The sequence below is a fragment of the Gopherus flavomarginatus genome, chromosome 4 (assembly GCF_025201925.1).
Source record: "Gopherus flavomarginatus isolate rGopFla2 chromosome 4, rGopFla2.mat.asm, whole genome shotgun sequence".
Classification (NCBI taxonomy): Eukaryota; Metazoa; Chordata; order Testudines; family Testudinidae; genus Gopherus; species Gopherus flavomarginatus.
In genome coordinates, this window is record NC_066620.1 from 139,114,358 (window position 1) to 139,134,767 (window position 20,410).

A 20,410-nucleotide genomic window follows, 5' to 3' on the forward strand; every position below is an offset into this window, starting at 1 on the left:
GATAATACTGAGACAGGATTGAGATAGTAAAATATAGAAAGAGACAGATTTATTACTAGACATCGACTATTTCCTTCACTCACATATCCTAACTTGCTATAACAACTATGCTAATCTCACTTCACAGTACTAAAAAAAATGTTCCATGACTTTAATGCTTTTCACAGGAGAGTAAGCACAAGTAGGCAAGATGAAAAAGCAAATGCTTCAAACAGCACTGAGCAGCGTGCAGACAGAAATAAAGAAATGCAGTATATTACAGGTCCAGCAAAGTGTAATTGGGTCCTGGCCCTTCCCTGCATAAAAACGGGAGGAATGGGGAACACAATCGAGCAACACCGAGCTGTTTGTACATTATCCTGGAGCTTGTCCCACCTTGGATTCAGGCAGCCCACCTGATAGTCAGGAAGATGGCTAGCTTGCAAGCCAGCCGAGTGAGGAGAAAATCAGCAAGTAGGGCAGCTCAGGAAGCCACATAGGGAGCTGGGCAGCTTGGAAGTCAAGCAGCCATGGGATTCAGGCATGTCAGCAGCTGGACAGCACAGGAAGCTTGTCCACCTGCCTGCCAGCCAACGAACTAGGCATGCTGGGGAGCTGCACAGCCTGCCTGCCTGCTCACCTGCCCACAAGATGGGCAGCCCAGGTTGCTGGGCAGCTGGCAAGCCAGGCAGACAGGATGAGTAGCTGGCGAGCCTTGTTTCCAGGAGAAGAATTTATGTTATCACAGAATGTTTTGATTCCATCTAATCACCGTTTTCCAATAAAAACTGTTCCAACAGAAGCTTTTTAACCAGATCCACTTATGGGGAATGATATATTCACAAGGCTACGGCACTGGATTAATACTGAGGAGATTTGCAATCTACTCTTGGTTCTGACATGAACTTCCCACTTGGACTTAGGCAACTCACTTTCCCATTTTGTGCCTCTCATTCCTCTTGGTGAAATGGAGTAACATCACTTTCTGAGTTCAGAGCGGGCACTGCGATGAGCCATTTATAGTGAGAGGGACACAGATTCCCTCCCCCACCAGTTCTCCTCTTCCCGTGTCAAGAACTCCCTCACTCCCATCCCTACATCCTTTCTCTCCAAATTTGAGAGAGTGGCAGTCATTGTCTGACCAAAAAGTGGTTCGCCTTTGGATCAGGTGCCCTCCGTCCTGGCTCTGTGAGGCCTATGACTCAGAAGGTTGTTGGAAGAATGAAATCATTTATATTATTGAAGCACTCAGATACTATGTTAAGTGGAGAGAATAAATAAAAACTGTTACACTGAAAGTTAACTAGCCAAGTCAAATGTTCGGGGAGAGAGGCTTATGCCCATAAACAAGAGCTATTTAAATATAAAAGTAAATTTAATACACAGGCTTGATTAACGCTCTGTACGAGAGATGTAAAAAAGGGCCACTGCGCTATGAATTTAAAACCATAACAAAAATTATCCATAATTTAACTATCCAAGAAATAGACTCCTGAAAGACACTGACACAGCACAAGGACTTTAATTAAAGCAGAAGACAATTGTAATTATGAATAGTCAAGATTATTGAAAAGAAAATTTGAGGCAATTAAATTATGAAATCTCTTATCAACCACTTTCTGGTGATCTGACTATGATTCAAAGAGAGATTGATGCAATTTTGGAAAGAGGATTAAGGATTGTTAATGAGGAGCCAAAAAAAAAGTCTCACTGAAGAGTAGGCAATGTGCCTTCCTTTTCTATGCATAGAAATTTAATGAATGCACTTAACACCTCTTTTCAACATATTAGTCAATATTAATATTTTCATGCCATGTTTAGAAACTTTGCATCTCTACTCAGGTATATTTGTAAAGAAGAGATCCCAGCAGGTTGCTGCTGTGGCCATTCCTGTTTGTCTTCATCATGGAGCCATTAATCAATATCCAAGGAGCAACATAAGCTCCATCTACAGTATAGACTAGGGGTATGATTTCCAGGTTGCATAAACATATAAATAGTACCATAGTGATGATAGCATGGGCAGTGGAGGCATGGATAAATTGAGCACGGTACATACTCCATGGTTTAAGGTGGTTTTGTACTCAAGTTTTCTGCAATAGCCTTGAAAAATCTTATTGCATTAAAGTTATGTATCTTTGGAGTCCATTGTATTAAATGCAAAGATTATGTATTATTATGAGCATTGGGAAGTGTTATGAACTTCAGAGGACTATATTGAATGATAGGCCAGACAAGAATGGACTTTTGGAGATTGTCAACGGATTTGCCTAGGTACTCTCGAGGGGGAAGGTGAGTGCAAATTCCCACTTCTGCTTATGCAAAAACCCAGCTTTTTGAAGCTGTGTCCTGAAGAGGGGATCATTGTATATTGACTACCTGTTCCCAGAATCCGAAGATCAAAAACCTGTTCTGTGTAAAGGAAAGCATGAACTAGCCATAGGTGTGCTTGTTCTGAGCTAAAGCTATTATGAATTTTTAATGACTGAAAAACCCCTTTGTGGGGTTTGGTGGTCTGACTCCTAACAGAAGCCATTCTGGAATTCTCGTAAACGTCTTAGCATGTGTGTAGGTTCTTTTATTGTTTTCAATATAATTATTCTGTAATTCTCTCTCCTTAAAATGTGCTTGCTTAGGAAGAGCTATTGGTAACATATAACTGTAGGCAATTACGCTGTTTTTAGCCTCTGAATAGAGACAGACATTGTTTAGGCAGTCTGGCTTGCTGGGAATAACACAGTGTAGGAAGAGAACTGTAGAGCCTTGAGAAACCCCAGTCAGGAAGGAGAGAGATATGGGTCACTCCCTAGGAGAAGTAGTGGCTGAGAACCTAACCGTGGGTACCTTGGTGGACCACAGAGTGGGACTACAGGTGCAGTTGCCCTGAACTGTGAAACTCAGAATGACTAAGATCATATTCTCAGATGCCTCTTGTACTGCCTATTGATTACTGTTTAACATTTGTAGTTTTATAGGACCCCATTCTGCAAGGCTCTGTATGAATATATAATAAAAGACAGCTTCTGCCCTATAGAGCTTCCAACCTAAAAAACCCCAAGATGTAATAGGTGGATGCGACAAAAATGTAGTGGGGGAGTAGATGATGGGATAATACAAATAACAGGATGTTTAGCACAGTAATTACATGTGCCATTTTTAGCCTGTCAGTAGCAGCTATCACAATTTGACACCTGGAACAGGGGACAAAAGATGAAGGAGGGCATGGGGCAAGATCAAGATAACAGAGATTGAATTGATCCATAATCTTCACAAGTCATGTCTGCTTCAAGTAGAGCAGATCTGCCTACAGACCCACCAACTTCCATAGAGTTTAAGGCCAGGAGGGACTCCTGGATTTTATAGTCTGACCTCCTTTATATCACAGGCCATCAAATTCCATCCAAATATCCCTACATTGAATCTAATGACTTCAGTTAAACCAAACCATTTTAGTCTAAAGGAAATTAAACTGTTTCATGCTACAGACAGCAATAGGTAAGACCAAGGTGGCTCCAGTGTCAAAGGCTCCTGAAATGGCAGGGAATTGATTGGGCGATCCATTCCTGATGCTGAAGAGGAAGGCAAACCCCCTCCCCCCCAAGATCCCTGCCAATATGACCTGGGCGGAAATTCCTTCGCAATCCCCAAACTGGCAATCAGTTAAACTCTGAGCAAGACATGTCACACAGCTAACAAAGGATTTTCTGTATCATCTCTGAGAACTATTCCACCTCAACTGGTATCTCATTCCCTAGTCAGGGCAGATTACTGATGCTTCAGAGGAGGGGAAAAATCCCAAACCCATACTAAAATTTTGCATTGGGTAAAAAAATACCTTCCTGACACCTGCAGGTGACCATCTGAAGTCCTGAAATATGAGATGAGATTATAACCATTATCATATACAGAACTACAGTGTTATGAGCATGTTGGGCAAACCCCACTCACCCTCAAACTCCATGAAGGTAACAAATGACCAGTGGGATTCCTTGAACAAAAAGTTATTGGCCTGAGAAATAACACATTAGCAAGGGATGCCTTCACCATTTACTGGAAAGCTCAGGAGAGGCGAAGAGTTGATGATCCTAACAGCCTGTTCTGGCCCAGACACTTACAATCCACAACTTTGCTGCATAACGCCAATAAAATGAGACTGAGAGCATGGCTGCAGATCATCACTCAGAGCAGCTTGTGCCATTCCAAAAGGCATGCAGGACAGTGTGGGAGGAGGTGTTAAAGGCCTTCAGGTACCTAATATTCAGTTAGGTACCTTCTGACATTTTCAAAATCCCACTAGACACGTATTTAGGCAACTAAGATCCTTTAAAAATCTGGTCCTGGGCCTCTGAGCTTTACTCTGGTCAGGGTAGAGATTTACAGAATAGGGTCTCTGAGAAGGAGGCTTGTGTCCTTCTGCCATTTCTGTAGCCTTGAAAAAGTATGTGAGTTGATTCAAACAGGCCCACAAGGATCACTTTATTTGTTCTACACAAACACTGTTTGACCACTTGATTCTGCATTTAAGACTAACTCCATATATTTGGCTGCTACTTCAGCCAGTCATGAATGAGTGACAAGTAGAACAGTGTTTTTGACACCCCTTATCAGGTTCACATGAGGCTTGACGGTTTTAAACTCCACGATTTGAAAGCTACCTGTCGCATGAGGTATTCATGCGGTCTGGAGAAAGCTGATTGAAGCGCCTTTTAAATCATTCAATTTTTGCAAGCTTACATTTTTCCCTGGCAGGTCATTTATCTGGTGGAGGTGACTTCAGCTGGGTGAGTGAGAAAAGTGGAAACATGCCCTGGAACATGGAGTGTTGGAAGTGGGACTTCTTCCTGGAGACCAGACCTAAGTAGTAATGGTTTGTAATGTGTGGTAATGGCACGAGGTAGCTGCTCCTTTGCAGATGAACAGAATGGAATGTTCTGTGATGCAGGTTATGAGGTAGCCTTGTCTTAGAAAGAGTGGCTATTGACATGGTCTGCTAGTTTCTGACCAGCCAAGACATAGTAATGTGAAATCCGTTCAGGCAGCCATCTAGACACGGTACTCTTGGTAATGCTGGCCAATGAATTTTGTTCTAATTAGAGCCCAAGGAATTTATATTGTATCAATCAAATGAATGAGCCTGTAGGTGTAGAAAGAATGTTGCCAGAATGATAGGTTCATGCCCTATTTTTGGAATAATATTTTACAAAAAATGTATTAATTGGTTTAGAAGTTAGTACATGCATGGAAATTAGGGCTAAACTCTATTTCAAATATGAAGACATTACTAATGACTATATAATAATAATCACTTACTGAGCCTTGTGTTTTTCATATAGAAGCAGGCCAAAATTTTGCCCATCTCCAAAGCCCTCCTACCTCTCTTCACTTATGTATATAGTGGAATAAGTTTCTCATCACTGCCAATCTCCCTTTCTCCTTCCCATAAAACTCTTTAGAATGTGGCAGAGAAGGGGCTTTCCTTTCAATTGGGTAGATCTCTGTGAAGTCTGAGAACATACACACTTTCAGAATTTAAGTCCAGAAAGGACTGTAATAATCAGGAGCAGTGCCAGACTTTCTGGCACCCTAGGCAGAATACAGGGGGCAGCATTTTGTGCGCTCAACACGGGGCACGCGGGAGCTTCCAGTTCCACTCCCATCGTGCCGCTGTAGAAAGACTCTCCGCCGAAATACCACAGGCGACAGAGGCAGTCATTGAGCTGCTCAATTACCTGCTGCTGTTTTCCGCAGCACGTCGGCAGAAGGTCCTTTCTTCGGCGGCACGACGGGAGCAGAACCAGAAGCTCCCGTGCGCCCCGTGAGGAGTGCACAAAATGCTGCCCCCTGAATCCTGGTGCCTTAGGCGACCGCCTAGGGTTGCCTATTTGAAGTGCCGGCCCTGGTTATAATCATCTGACCTCCTACATGTTGCATCACAGAACCTCACCCATCCACTTCTGCAGGGCCGGCTCTAGGTTTTTTGCTGCCCCAAACAAAAATTTTTTTGGCTGCCCCCCCCCCCAAGACAAGAGTTTCCCCTTCTTGCCCACCAGTGCCCCCCACTCACACCCCCTGCTGCCCCAGCACTGGACTCCCCCCCAAACGTGGGATCTGCTACCAGCACACTGCAGCCGAGCCCTGGCCCAGCTGCGACTCTGTCCCCATGCGGGTGGAACTGCTGGGCGGCGTGGAGTGGGAGTACTTCCAGGTGGCAGCACGGCTGCAGGGCGGCGCAGAGAACATGGCCCCCTCTCTGGGCTTCACAGCGCTGCTGGAGACCGAGCTGGATCAGTTCGTGCTCACCGCCCTCACCCCCTACATGCTGGCAGCCGAGGACCTGGAGAGCCCCCCAGACCTGCTGCTCTTCAGCCTCATGGTGCCCTGGCCCAGCCCCAGTGGGAGGGAAGGCGAGGATCTCCAGCCGCGGGGCTACCTGCTCAGCACCGACAAGCCCAGCCAGCTGCTCACCTCCTCACACACTCCGGGAGCCCCTCTCACCGCCACCGCAGCCGGGGCTTGGCTCCAGGGGACCCCATTTCCCTCCCTTCCCAGCTCCTCACACACTCTGGGCAGGGCCACCCAGAGGATGCAGGAGGCCTGGGGCAAAGCAATTTCGGAGGCCCCTTCTATTAAAAAAAGTTGCAATACTATACTATAGTAACATGTATTTGGAAATGTAAAAAATAACTAGTGAAATACATTCAAAAATTAATTTGCAATAATTTGAAAATACACCAAATACATTACTTAAAAACATTAAATGCTTTACTGGTATGTATACATTTGCAGTTACATAAAGGGCTGTTACTGGGTGATGGTGATGGTTGGTGCCAATGGGCTGTCACTGCCTGGGGGCGGTGCTGCTGTTGCCCAGGGTTGGGTAGGGAGCTGGGCTCTGGGTTAGGGGGTGTCTGGCTCACAGGGGCTGGGCTCAGGACTGTGAGGAGATGGGGTCGGGGGTCGTCCGGCTCAGAGGGGCTGAACTTGGAGCTGGGGGTCAGGGCTGGGGGGGTGTGCCCAGCTCAGAGGGGCTGGGCTTGGAGCTGAGGGTCAGGGCTGTGGGGGATGGCGTCAGGGGGTGCCCGGCTCAGAGGGACTGGGCTTGGAGCTGAGGGTCAGGGCTGTGGGGGATGGGGTCGGGGGTGCCCGGCTCAGAGGGGCTGGACTTGGAGCTGAGGATCAGGGCTGTGGGGGATGGCGTCAGGGGGTGCCCGGCTCAGAGGGACTCGGCTCGGAGCTGGGGGTCAGGGCTGTGGGGGATGGGGTCGGGGGTGCCCGGCTCAGAGGGGCTAGGCTCAGAGCTGGGGTTCAGGGCTGTGGGGGGAATGGGGTCAGGGGGGTGTGCGGCTCAGAGGGGCTGGGCTCGGAGCTGGGGGTCAGGGCTGTGGGGGATGGGGTCGGGGGTGCCCGGCTCAGAGGGGCTGGGCTTGGAGCTGGGGGTCAGGGCTGTGGGGAATGGGGTCAGGGAGGTGTGCGGCTCAGAGGGGCTGGGCTCAGAGCTGGGGGTCAGGGCTGTGGGGGGGAATGGGGTCAGGGGGGTGTGCGGCTCAGAGGGGCTGGGCTCGGAGCTGGGGGTCAGGGCTGTGGGGGATGGGGTCGGGGGTGCCCGGCTCAGAGGGGCTGGGCTTGGAGCTGGGGGTCAGGGCTGTGGGGGATGGCATCAGGGGGTGCCCGGCTCAGAGGGACTCGGTTCGGAGCTGGGGGTCAGGGCTGTGGGGGGAATGGGGTCAGGGAGGTGTGCGGCTCAGAAGGACTGGCCTTGGAGCTGGGGGTCAGGGCTGGGTGGGGAGGATGGGGTCGGGGGTGCCCGGCTCAGAGGGGCTGGGCTCAGAGCTGGGGGTCAGGGCTGTGGGGGGAATGGGGTCAGGGAGGTGTGCGGCTCAGAAGGACTGGCCTTGGAGCTGGGGGTCAGGGCTGGGTGGGGAGGATGGGGTCGGGGGTGCCCGGCTCAGAGGGGCTGGGCTCAGAGCTGGGGGTCAGGGCTGTGGGGGGGAATGGGGTCAGGGGGGTGTGCGGCTCAGAGGGGCTGGCCTTGGAGCTGGGGGTCAGGGCTGGGTGGGGAGGATGGGGTCGGGGGTGCCCGGCTCAGAGGGGCTGGGCTCAGAGCTGGGGGTCAGGGCTGTGGGGGGAATGGGGTCAGGGAGGTGTGCGGCTCAGAGGGGCTGGCCTTGGAGCTGGGGGTCAGGGCTGGGTGGGGAGGATGGGTTTGGGGGGGTGCGGCTCAGAGGGGCTGGGCTCGGAGCTGGGGGTCAGGGCTGGGGGGATGGGGTCGGGGGGTGCCCGGCTGCGGCCCAGCCCCTTACCATGCCGCTTACCCCCTCTCCCCGACAGCGCTGCAGCTGCGTGGTGGCTCCAGCTAGGCCTGAGTTCCCGCCGCTCACCTGCAGCTCGCAACCCCGCCCCCTTACCAGCTGAGACACTGGGGGATGGGGGAAGACGGAGTCGGGGGGAGCCTCCGACACACCCTGCGGGGCCCGGAGCCTGGGGAAAATTGTCTCACTTCCCACCCCCGCCTGGGCAGCCCTGACTCTGGGAGCCCTTCTCGCCACCGCCGCAGCCCGAGCTCGGCACCAGGGGACCCCGCCCCCTCTCCCCGGCTCCTCACACACGCCGGGAGGCCCTCTCCCCGCCGCCGCAGCGCGGGCTAGGCTGTGTGAGGAGCCGGGGACGGAGGGGGAGCCAAGCCCGGGCTGCGGCGGCGGGGAGAGGGGCTCCCGGAATGCGTGAGGAGCCAGGGACGGAGGGAGGAGGGGTCCTGCTGCCGCTGCCGCTGCCAGCGGCGCCGCGTTTCCGAGTGGGCTGTGCAGGGCGCCGCTGGGCTGGGCAGTGGGCGCGGATCCTGGCTCGGGCGAGTGGATGCGCCAGGACCGGCTCCCGGCAATGAGGCCCCAAGCAAAAAAATAAAAATAAAAAAAGGCGGGGGACGGAGTGCCGCCCGGAGCACATGCTTGGAGGGCTGGTGCCTAGAGCCCGCCCTGCACTTCGGCTATAAACCCATCAACTTTGGCTGTGTTACTGATGTCCTCAATTGTTGATTTAAAGACTTTAAGCAACAGAGAATTCACCATTTACTCTAGTTAAATCCATGCCACATGCTGTAGAGGTAAATACCCTCCCAATCCCCACCAGGGTCTCTGCAAATCTGATCTGGGGGGAAATTCCTTCCCAACCCCAAATATGTCTACTATCTCAGAAAAGGAAAGGAAAAGAAGCATTTTGCCTGGTGTAGGGCTTTCTTGAGTCTTCTATGCAGTCCTACTTGCAAGACAAGGTGTGTAGTGCCAGAGTGGCACTACATTTAAAAAGGGACTAGGCACAATAGGAAGAAGAAAGACTGGTAAGTTCTGCCACCAAGCCAGGTCATCAAGCTATAGACACCCTCTGAAAATACCGTTCTCTTATCTCTACCCAAGAGGTCTTCTCTCACTCTATTTTCTACAGTTCAATCAATAGCAAACAATTCCTTTGCACAGTGGATTTGTGGTATTGGAAAATATTGCAAGACTTGCTAAACAATTAGATGGATTTAAGGAAAGGAATTAAGCCAATTTTGGGTCAAGGTAAGAGAGGAGTTATTTCGCTGCTTGTTTTCCAAACTTGAAATAAGTTAGGATGTGAAATTTGGACTAAGCTTCTGACAAATTCTGAGTTTTATTTAGTCTGAACTGTTTGGCCCATTCTTAAATGAGATAGAATGAATAGTAAAGCTACTGTTAAGAATATCAGTACCTGAGTATCTATGTTACATTTTATTTCCATTATGTTTTGGCTATTGTACCATTATTCTGGAGGGTAATTCCTACTGATGTGTAAACAGAGCGATGGCTCCTGTCAATTTGACTTTTTACTATAATTATTTGTATTTTCATAATCCATAGGACCCCCAGTCATGAACCAGGACTCTCAGTGTTAGATTGGCAGGCAATCAGATCAGTATCACTTCAAACAATTTAAAAAGGTCTTGTTTTTATTATTTATATAGCTCTGTAGATGTGCATGGTGTTTCATATAACAAATAAAAGATTGATTCCCTGCCCGCTAAGAGCGTACAATCTACGCAAATACAAGAAAAACAGGAGGAGGAGATAAAGGCAGGGAACAGGAAGTAAAATAAAAAGAAGGACAATAAGATCACAGTCACATGAAAGGCTAGTGTATGTGCCCTTGGTGATTACAAACAAGGGAGATGAGGTGTTCCGAGTAACATTGGTTTAATTGGAGCTAGGGATTATAGGACAGCTTGAAGATATGGGTTTTGGGAAGAGATTTAAAGGTGGAAAAGGAAGAGCTTGGTGGACACATCAGAAAGGTTTAGGTGACAGCATGAAAGAAGGCATGGAAGTAGGCATGGGAAGAGGACACCAAGGAATTCACGCCCAAGAACAAACTAGATGACCATTGTGGACATTTCTGGACTCAAATATATGAATCTATGACACAAGGCAAATTGTACCTGTAAAACTGAAGGCAGCTTTGAAGACAGAAATGCTAGTGTCATACTCTGGCCTCTATGTTTCTCGGTCATTGTATATTTAGCTGAATTTATTTACCATTTTTGGAGACTGGCAGAAATCTTGGTCACATTGAAGTCAATGGGAATTTTGTCACTGACTTCAATGTAGTGAGGATTTAACCCACTATATTTTGTGATGGGTCTCCTTGATCTGGGGATAAGGTGAAGTGGTTATGAGCTGTTCCATGATTGGCACATTTTTACCAGCCTTAAGCATTATTCTGAAGAAATAATCCATATGGCATATGCCTCCTGTCTCTCTCACTCTGTGCTATTATCTGGTCTTGATACCTCCTTATTTTATAGAATATCATGGCATTTTTCCCATTTCAAATTTATTGATTTATTTTGTTTCTTCCATTCTCTAGCATGTCCTTCACATTCTGTCATATTATCCAGTCAATTTATTATTATTATTTAATCATTGAATGACGCTTCTTTGGAAGAAGTGATGGGTGAACATGAAAAGGGCAGCTTCAGATAAATCCCCAGAAATTCAGGTGCAAACTTGAAGATTTTCCACGCCTGCATTAAGCTCTTCAATTCAGAAACCTCACAAAAATAAACTCTCTCATAAAACTGCCAGCACTTGCTGGTTTCTTCTGGCCTGGGAATACTGCAAAAGCAGTGTCTCTTGCAGTAGTGTATCTTGGTATAATGAGCCAGATTGATGTAAATCAGCTTCTCTCTAATTATTTCAATTGAGGCCCAAGATTTCTACTTCCAGGCCTGCCCAGAACTAGATTCCTCATTAACGTGTAGAGTTAAATATACTTTGTCATTTATTTTTGTATCTAAATAGTTGCCTGTGCCCAACTAAAGGTTCGAAAGGAATGTGCTAAAAGGCATATCTGAAGATTTCACATCTGCATCCTGGGAATCCTTAAAGATTGCAGACCTGTAAATTAATTAAAGTATAAAGAAAGGGAATGTCCCTAGAGGAATTAATTTCTTACATTTTTCTTTCTTTTCTTTTCTTTTTTAAATCATTCAGGTAAGTCCTCACATCTGAATTATAGCTGCTTTAAAACTCTTCTCTGGATCAGCTGGAGAAAAAGTAACCCCTTTCTGAGAAATCAATGGACATATTGATCACTTGTATTAAAAAACCGCACATAAAGCAGTTGAACTGAGTAAAACCAGGTGCCCACTTAGTATAAATAGGTGTAGCTCCATTGATTTTAACAGAGCTATCATAAGTTACACCAGATGAGGATCTGGCCCTTGCCATTTAGCAGTCATTAGAAACGGTGTTTTTCCTCTCAGGATAGGGAACTGCATCCATGGTATTGATGGGAAAATGATCCATTGAGCTTTTGGGGATGTATAGCAATGGGTGACATTTTCTGCTGCTTTGGGGACTTGTGTGTGTTAGTCATTTTTTATCTAAATTCTTTGATTCTCTAAAAACAAAAATAATTACCAGCTCACATCAATAAACATAAATGGGTCAGAGTATATATTCAAATTATGCCATTATCCCAGTAAATTTGTTGAGCCATCAATTCTGGTCCTGATATTCAAATCTCCAATTACCAGTTACTATGCATGTTTCTCTTGCCATTGAAGGTTGCATGTTCTCACTGAGATGCAAATTAATCCATAATGTTTTCGGTTTCAAAAAACCCCATTCCTTAGGGAGTTTTGTCCCAAATGATATAGATGGAGCATTTTCCTCCCTTTTCATACTTACTGTAGCTCACATTAATGTTAATGAGAATTATCCATGTGCATCAAGGGGAGAATGGAACTCCTGCTTATTTCAACATCCTTAAATGGAGAAAAAACGTTATTTGAATATAATACAACATTATGCTTTATGACTTTACAAATTTTATTGTAAATCATCATTCAATGCAATAGCCAAAGTTTTACCATTCCAAACCATCATAATTAGGAGTTTCCATTGTCCTGTATGACAGTTACCTTTTTTTTCTGTTTTTATTTAATTGAACTTGTTTAAATGTGCATTTAACTATATATATATATTTTTCAGAACCTTTGCTGAAGGCGTTTTTATTTTATATTTTATGGGGGTTTTTTTATTTTGGCAAAGATAACCTGTTCTTTATACCACATCAATGGGATGAAACTCTCACAAGCAGAGATTTTCTTTTCCTGATTCCTAGTCATGATGAAAATGGCCAGCTCAATGCATATGAAAATTTATGGGAACTGGATAGTAGACACAAAATCCCAAATAGCACAATATAACCTCTGCAATGTTGGTGATATATATTATACTTTTGTACTGGAAAAGTGAAACATTATAGAATAATTCTTTTGGATGATAACATAAAATTGTGCCTTGAGTAAACAACTATTCACTTTCCTCACCGATGACTGATTTCCTATTCCTTTAGTTCTAAGACTCTGTTTGTTGTAAATGAAATAGATAAATAAATAAATAAAATAGCCAAATAAAATGTTTTTTTTCTGGAATAAAAAAAAATCTTTATAAACTTTGGTGGTAGGCATAACATTCTTAGAAAAACCCATCATTATACATTTTGCTGCATTTTCAGAATACAAATTTATAGGGTGCAAGATTTAACATAATTGGGGCAGTTTTTTTTCAAAATGTTATGTCCTGAAACCCACTAAAAGCGGGATGGGTAAATTAGGTTTGTAACAACTAAGGTCCTAATCCTGCAATAGGTGTCCATAGCGGGAGATGTACAGCAGTCCCAAAGAAGTCACTGGCATATGCTCAGTAGCAAGTGTTTTTAGGATTGGGCCCTAAGCTGAGATTGTTATAAGTACCAGTACTGACACAAAGTACTGTACATATATTGCTCAAATCACACAGCAAAACAAAACAACTAAAACTGACATAATTTTAATGCTTTTTTTTTAATTTTGTGCATTGGATTCAAACAGCAAACTGTGTGCACTTCAACTGTTATCACAATGTGGTCAAGAGTTTTGTGTCTTTTACCATTTACACACAATTGTTCATTACAGTATGTTATCAGTCTAGTGGAAACCAGGAGTGTAGCATGGTAAGCAGTGCTGGTAGTGCACTTAGCTTTTATATTATCTAACTTGAAAATATTTCTCTTCTAAGATTCCTTTTTCTTGATAAAAATAGTTTTCACCAAACGTTGGTGATGCACACGCACTACCATTCATGCTTGGCATCACACCCCCGACCAGAACGCATGTTCTTATTTTGTTGATAAAAAGTATTACAAAAATTTCCATACAAAAACTATTTTCATAGAAATCTTGCATTTCCACAAATAAACCTGAACATTTTTTTGAAAAAAAAACTGCTCAAGAATTTTGTTCATTTAACACTGTGACCGTACTGATAAATGCAGTCCTCTTTAAAGTTCTCCACATTAACTTCTTTTAGGTGACCAATCCCTTTTCCACTATTACCAAGAATTGCACAGGCTCCATTGAGTTCAATTAGTAGCAGGATCAAGGGTTTCACAACTCTTTAGGCTAAAATACAAGCCTTCTATTTGCCAAATACACTTTATTTTTTCCTCTTTTCACAATTAAAGAACAAACTAATTGCTTACAGCTAAAGATTTTAAGATACATTCCTTTGTACCCAGGAAAATTTTATGTCATCTAAAATTGGGTCAATGTTATGGTTTTCTCACATCGCCGTTCCAGCCCAAGTAAATTAAAAGGAAATTATTACTGCCTTTTTTACTGACATTTTTATTTCGGTCATTGAGAGAGACAGTCCAAAATCAGGTTAGGGTCCCCATTTTCATACTTTTCATGGGATTCCGATTTCCTTTGCTTTAAAACTTCTCCCATCCAGTAAGCTTATAACACCTCTCCTGCTGGCAGTTACAGTTTGTAGATATAGGCCAGCAAATACCAACTCTTGAAATACCAATGCTTGAATGTTCTGAAGAACATACTCTGTTTTGAGACATTACTGTTAGAAGACTCCTTTGGTAGTTAGTTTCTATGTCAGACATTTTTTCTCCACCACCTGGTAACAGTTGAACTTCAAAAGGAACCTGTAATTTCTCATTCAGACTGCATTTGAAATCAGCCACAAAACTCGCATGTAACATTCATTCATTCATAATGGTGGAACCCATGACAAACAGTGTAACCCCTGCATAACTTGGTTCATCCATGACGCTTGTGATTCGAGTCTGGCCATTGAAACTGCTTAGATCATTGAGTCTCTAGTTCATAGACACAGCGGCATGAGGTAACTCATTTTATTTTGCACAGGTTGCATATTTCCACAGGAAACATTCTCGCAAAGTTGTTTGAAAAAAAAAAAAGACGACAGTTTGTGCTTGGGGTATTTGGCCTCCCAGCTCTATGCCATGGTTTCTTTACCTGGCAACCTTCTGTCATTAAACGTGTGCATGTTGATAACTTCTTCTGTTTTCACAATAACAGGGGCCTGTGGTTTGTGTTTTAACCGACGTTGACACTTCAGAGACATCCTCAGTTCCTCTACCATGGCACTACAGAAGGACCTCTATAGGTGGGAATTTAAGGACGAGGAGAAGAAGAAGAAAGAAAAAAAAACAGTTGTAAGAAAGTAAAGTTGCAATGTCTAGAAGCAGATTCACTCTTTTGGAACAGCCTTGTCAGTTTGCCATGTTTCAGCCTGCAGCTCATAAGAAATTGCTGTCTTTTAAATATGCATCACATCATAATTAAAATGACTTATCAAGCTGTGATGGCTCATTGAAAATTTCACCTTGTCTCTACAATTATTTATCTGCCAACTAGTGTCTCATGATGCACATTATATGTAAAGAGATTTCAGACAGATGCTCTGTTAGCATAATTTAGCCTTACAAGTTAAAGTTTCAATGTACATGTTCACTATACACTCTGCAAATCTCCCTGCTTTATATTTTCAAAATAATATATTTCATTCCTATAAAATCTGAGTTGCTGCTTTTCAAAAACTTATAAAGCTCCTGTGTAAAGTTAAATTAACTTTAAATTAAATTTAAATAAGGCAGAACTTGAGGTCAACAGTCATGTCTGAAGTTAAATGGAAAACAAATACCCAGTATCTTATTTTGCATCTCTTCAAATCTGCAATAGTCAGAAGAGCTGTTGTTCACAGACAAATATTGTTCAGAGAAGAGGATTTGCAAGTAAAATAGTAGATTTAATTTGAAACTGAGGTGTGTAAACTCCTGAGAACAACCTGTCAGATAGACATTAACTACATGTTCCCCATATGGACTGGATCGTCAGAACCTTACTTATCTGTACAAAGAAGTAAGGCAACATAAGGCCCTCCATATACAATTGCTCAGCAGTGTTCAGACTTTGATCCCAGCTACTTGCACAATACTGCATTGTGTGCAGGGAGGGAAGTGAAGATGGGGGGAGCCTTGGCTCTGAACTCTTCCCCTTCCCCACTTTCCAAATCCAATAAATCAGGCACGTTGGGGGAACAATGTGGGGAGTAAACTGCCCGATGAAGATGGGTGAAGTAACTTACTTCTCCCGAGAGCAAGGGGCCAGTGTGAGAGAAATTATTACTCTGAGCTCAGCAACACACTGCGCCCCTCATTCAAGACAGATTGTCAAATTACAATCTAGCCCTTTGTGGAGGTCATGTGAGGTCACGTGAAACTCAGGTGGGACAAACCCTCCTAAAACAGATTCTGGAATTGCGTTAAGCAACTTCTAACCAATATCTACTTTTATGTGATTAGTGCTAGGTCAGCAGTGAATATTCAACTTTTTCACTTTTTTCTTAGCCTCAGAGCTCGTTTTATTTGTAAATAACTAACTCTGCACGAGTTCACAAGTTTGAAACGAAGCCTTACAATTCCTTTGGAATTTGTTTATTACTGCTGACTCTCAGTGCGGCAAGAAGGGAGTATGCAGAACAGACCTAGATTAGAAATTGGCCAAGCAGAGATGAGCTGAACTGCGTCCTTGGCTTTTGTTTTACTCCAGTGCCATAACAAGCTCGTCAGAATAACTATATATATATATATATATATATATATATATATATATATATATATATATATATATATTAACAATGGAGCACAAATAAAAATATCCTTTCAAAGTAAACCCAGGCCATGATGTGGTAATAATTCAACAAGCAACGATACTCTCCAGCTTAATCATATTTCTACTGTAAGGTTTACTTTTTCCTGTTAAGAAGGATTTTCTCCAAAAAATAGTGGTTGGTAGTACCCACGCACTACTTGGTATTACTCTTGTGACAGGAATCCTTGCTCTCATCTTCTGGATAAAATTTATTGCTACAATATTTTATGCACATGTTTTGTAAAGTAGTGAATTTAATGCTTGGGAAAGATATAAAGTCTTGGATCAAAAAGTGGGATTTTCAATGGCAAACAGGGAGTTAAATGTCCAATTCCCAATGAAAGTCTAGAACAGGTTGGCATTTAACTCCCATTTGTGCCTTTGAAAATATGCCCCTGAAGTCCCCTCTTTATTCAAGAAACAAGCAGTAACAGTGCAGTCCGACTCATCTGTCCCCACCAACATGTTCAGCTTTGTCCATAGAATAACATGTCCAAGGAAAATTCATTCTTCACTTTAATTATGATCTTACCTAAAATTTTCAAAAGTCTCACTGAAAGCCAATAGCATATAGTCTCCGAAGTGTTTAAATCACTTCTGAAAATAGATATTAGTCTCCTAAGTCACTTTTGAAAATTATATTGCTTAGTTTCTCTGGTAAGATACTGAACAAGAGCCTCTGAAAAAAATGGGGCTTTTACGGAGTACACTTCTGTCCCTCTACAACTGGATTGAAGCCACCAACTCATTTAGCATAGGTTACTAAAAGTTTGTCAGAAAGTACCAGCATTCAGTCACTCTCACTGAATAGGATTCCAGCTAGTGGCCAAGAGGTGAAAAGATGAACATTCTCATTGCCAATATCTTGGCACATTCCATATCTGAAAATAATATGAGCTGGGGTTACAACATCTTTGTTTTGTTAGAGTGGCAAAAAGCAGCCAGGGTGCCCTGGTGAATTTGATCCTATGTTCTTAGAAATATTGCATTTCTATTAGGGCTGTGAAGTGATTAAAAAAATTAATCATGATTAAGCACATTGTTAAACAATAGAACACCAATTATTTAAATACTTTGGATGTTTTCTACATTTACAAATATATTGATTTCAATTACAACACAGAATACAAAGTGTACAATGCTCACTTTATATTTATTTTTTTACAGGTATTTGCACTGTAAAAAAAGAGAAGTAGTATTTTTCAATTCACCTAATACAAGTATTGTAGTGCAATCTCTTTTTTATGAAAGTTGAACTTACAAATGTAGAACTATGTACAAAAAAACTGCATTCAAAAATAAAACAATGTAAAATTTTAGACCCTGCAAACCCACTCAGTCCTACTTCTTGTTCAGCCAATCGCTCAGACAAACAAATTTGTTTTCATTTGCAAGAGATATTGCTGCCTGCTTCTTCTCACCTGAAAGTGAGAACAGGTGTTCTCATGGCACTGTTGTAGCTGGCATCTCAAGATATTTACGCGCCAAATGCTCAAGATTCGTATGTCCCTTCATGCTTCAACCACTATTCCAGGGGACATGTGTCCATGCTAATGAAGATAACAATCCAAAGCAGTGTGGACAGATGCATGTTCATTTTCATCATCTGAGTCAGAAGCCACCAGCAGAAGGTTGATTTTCTTTTTTGGTGGTTTCTGCATTGGAGTATTGCTCTTTTAAGACTTCTGAAAGCATGCTCCACACCTCAGTCCTCTTAGATTTTGGAAGGCATTTCAGATTCTTAAACCTTGGGTCGAGTGTTGTAGCTATCTTTAGAAATCTCACATTAGTAACTTCTTTGCATTTTGTCAAATCTGCAGTGAAAGCGTTCTTAAAATGAACATGTTCTGGGTTATCATACGAGACTGCTATAACATGAAATATATGGCAGAATGCAGGTAAAACAGAGCAGGGGACATACAATCCTTCCCCAAGGAGTTCAATCACAAATTTAATTAACACATTTTTTTTAATGAGCATCATCAGCATAGAATATTGTCCTCTGGTATGGTGGCTGAAGCATGAAGGGACATACAAATGTGTAGCATATCTGGCACATAAATACTTTGCAATGCAAACAACAAAAGTGCCCTGCAAATGCCTGTTCTCACTTTTTGGTGACATTGTAAATAAGAAGAGGGCAGCATTATCTCCTGTAAATGTAAATAAACGTGTTTGTCTTAGCGATTGGCTGAACAAGAAGTAGGAGTGAGTGGATTTGTGGGCTCTGCAGTTTTTCATTGTTTTATTTTTGAGTGCAGTAATGTAACTAAAACAAATCTACATTTGTAAGTTGCACTTTCATGACAAAGAGATTGCACTACAGTACCTGAATGAGGTGAATTGAAAAATACTATTTCTATTGTTTACCATTTTTACAGTGCAAATGTTTGTAATTAAAAATAATATACACTTTGATTTCAACAGAATACAATATATAGGAAAATGTAGAAAAAAAATCCAAAATATTTACTAAATTTCAATTGCAATTCTATTGTTTAACATTGCGATTAAAACAGCGATGAATAGCAATTAATTTTTTTAATCACAATTAAATTTTTGAGTTACTCACGTGAGTTAACTGTGATTAATTGACAACCCTAATTTCTACAATTGAATGTTTCCATCTGAAATGCTCTTCAAATATTGTTTGAGATGGCTATGATATATGTTGACCCCTCCCATTCCCATAGCTAACCTCTTCATCCTGTTTCTTACTGTACAGTGCTGTAAACCTCTAATATCTGTTGTCCCACATATTTAGTGTACCAAATACTCACCAAAACCCAGATCTCAGGAAAAGGGCAAACACATAAGGCTCTAGGGCTTACTCCTAGATCTCAGTATTTGTTAAAATGAGCTCCATAAAATGAAGATCATTTTAAAGTCTGACAGTTTTATGATGCAGATAATAAATTTGTCATGTCAATAATTACATTTAGTCTAAGTGAATACATAATATACACAAGTTTCTCCTGCCCTGTACTTTCAAATTAGTTTGTCTAAGTTCACGCAAACTTTTCCCTATATGTTATATTTACAAGAGTTAAACATTATATTCACTGAAACTTAGAACATTAACTTTTCAAACTATGGCAGCTATATATTAAATATATTATGTTTCTGAGAATAATAATAAGTTGCACTCCCAGAAAGTACTCTCTTTGGTGACCAATCATTAAAAGAAACAGCCACATTCTTCTTGTAAATTTAATTCTCTGATAAAAGCATCTTTATCATTGAGTCTCCTCTTCTGGGCTATATGAAAGTTCACAGCTTGGACCTTTGATTTTCTTTGGTTGCATAGTGGGTCTGAGGAAAGGAAGAAGCATTTTCCTGTGTTATGCAAAGTAACATGCAGAACATTTTACAAAGGATTACTCCCTGTTTGACATTTCTTTAATTGAAATTCTACCTTGATTTCTCTTAACTCCCACTAACTCATATTTTTCTGTCTACAGAAACTTCATGGTTTTTTTCAAAGAACTGTACATTGTTAGGTTACACCTTTGGGAGCTGCAACATATGGAGTAAGAAAGGAGCTATACAATGTTTTTTGTGATTGGTAGATTACAATATTTTCAGAGAGGATTTTAGAATATGTAATCAAATGTTTTCCCCCAATTTCAAATGTTTTTTTCAAATTGTATTGTTGTTAGAAAGCCTCCAAAGTTTGCCAAGATTGCAAGCTGTATTTTAGAAATGCTTCTCCAACTTGAAGATGAGCTCTTTCAATACATCCTGCACAATTTTTCACTTAATTCAAAGACAATAACCTTTTTGCCTTTTACTTACCTTCTGGACCTCTGACAGGTCACAAAACATCAACAGTTATTGAATTTTGGCTACCTCTAAGCTGTTTTGCTAAATGTAACCATAAAGTCATTTTAGAGAGAATCAGAT

The 20,410-nt window shown here is 42.5% G+C and overlaps 1 protein-coding gene across 3 annotated transcripts in view; it reads right to left on the reverse strand.

Moving 5' to 3' along the window:
• Positions 1 to 12,352: 12,352 nt before the first annotated feature.
• Positions 12,353 to 20,410, reverse strand: part of GRIK2 (glutamate ionotropic receptor kainate type subunit 2) — a 595,148-nt gene continuing 587,090 nt past the window's right edge. For 2 of the 3 annotated variants that reach the window (XM_050949242.1, XM_050949239.1), the window contains one exon: positions 14,841 to 14,954. In XM_050949242.1, coding sequence (XP_050805199.1) covers positions 14,941 to 14,954 — 14 coding nt within the window. In that variant the 3' untranslated portion in view covers positions 14,841 to 14,940. Of the gene's footprint in view, positions 14,955 to 20,410 lie in introns of all 3 variants that reach the window. The other variant, XM_050949241.1, reaches the window with a different exon arrangement.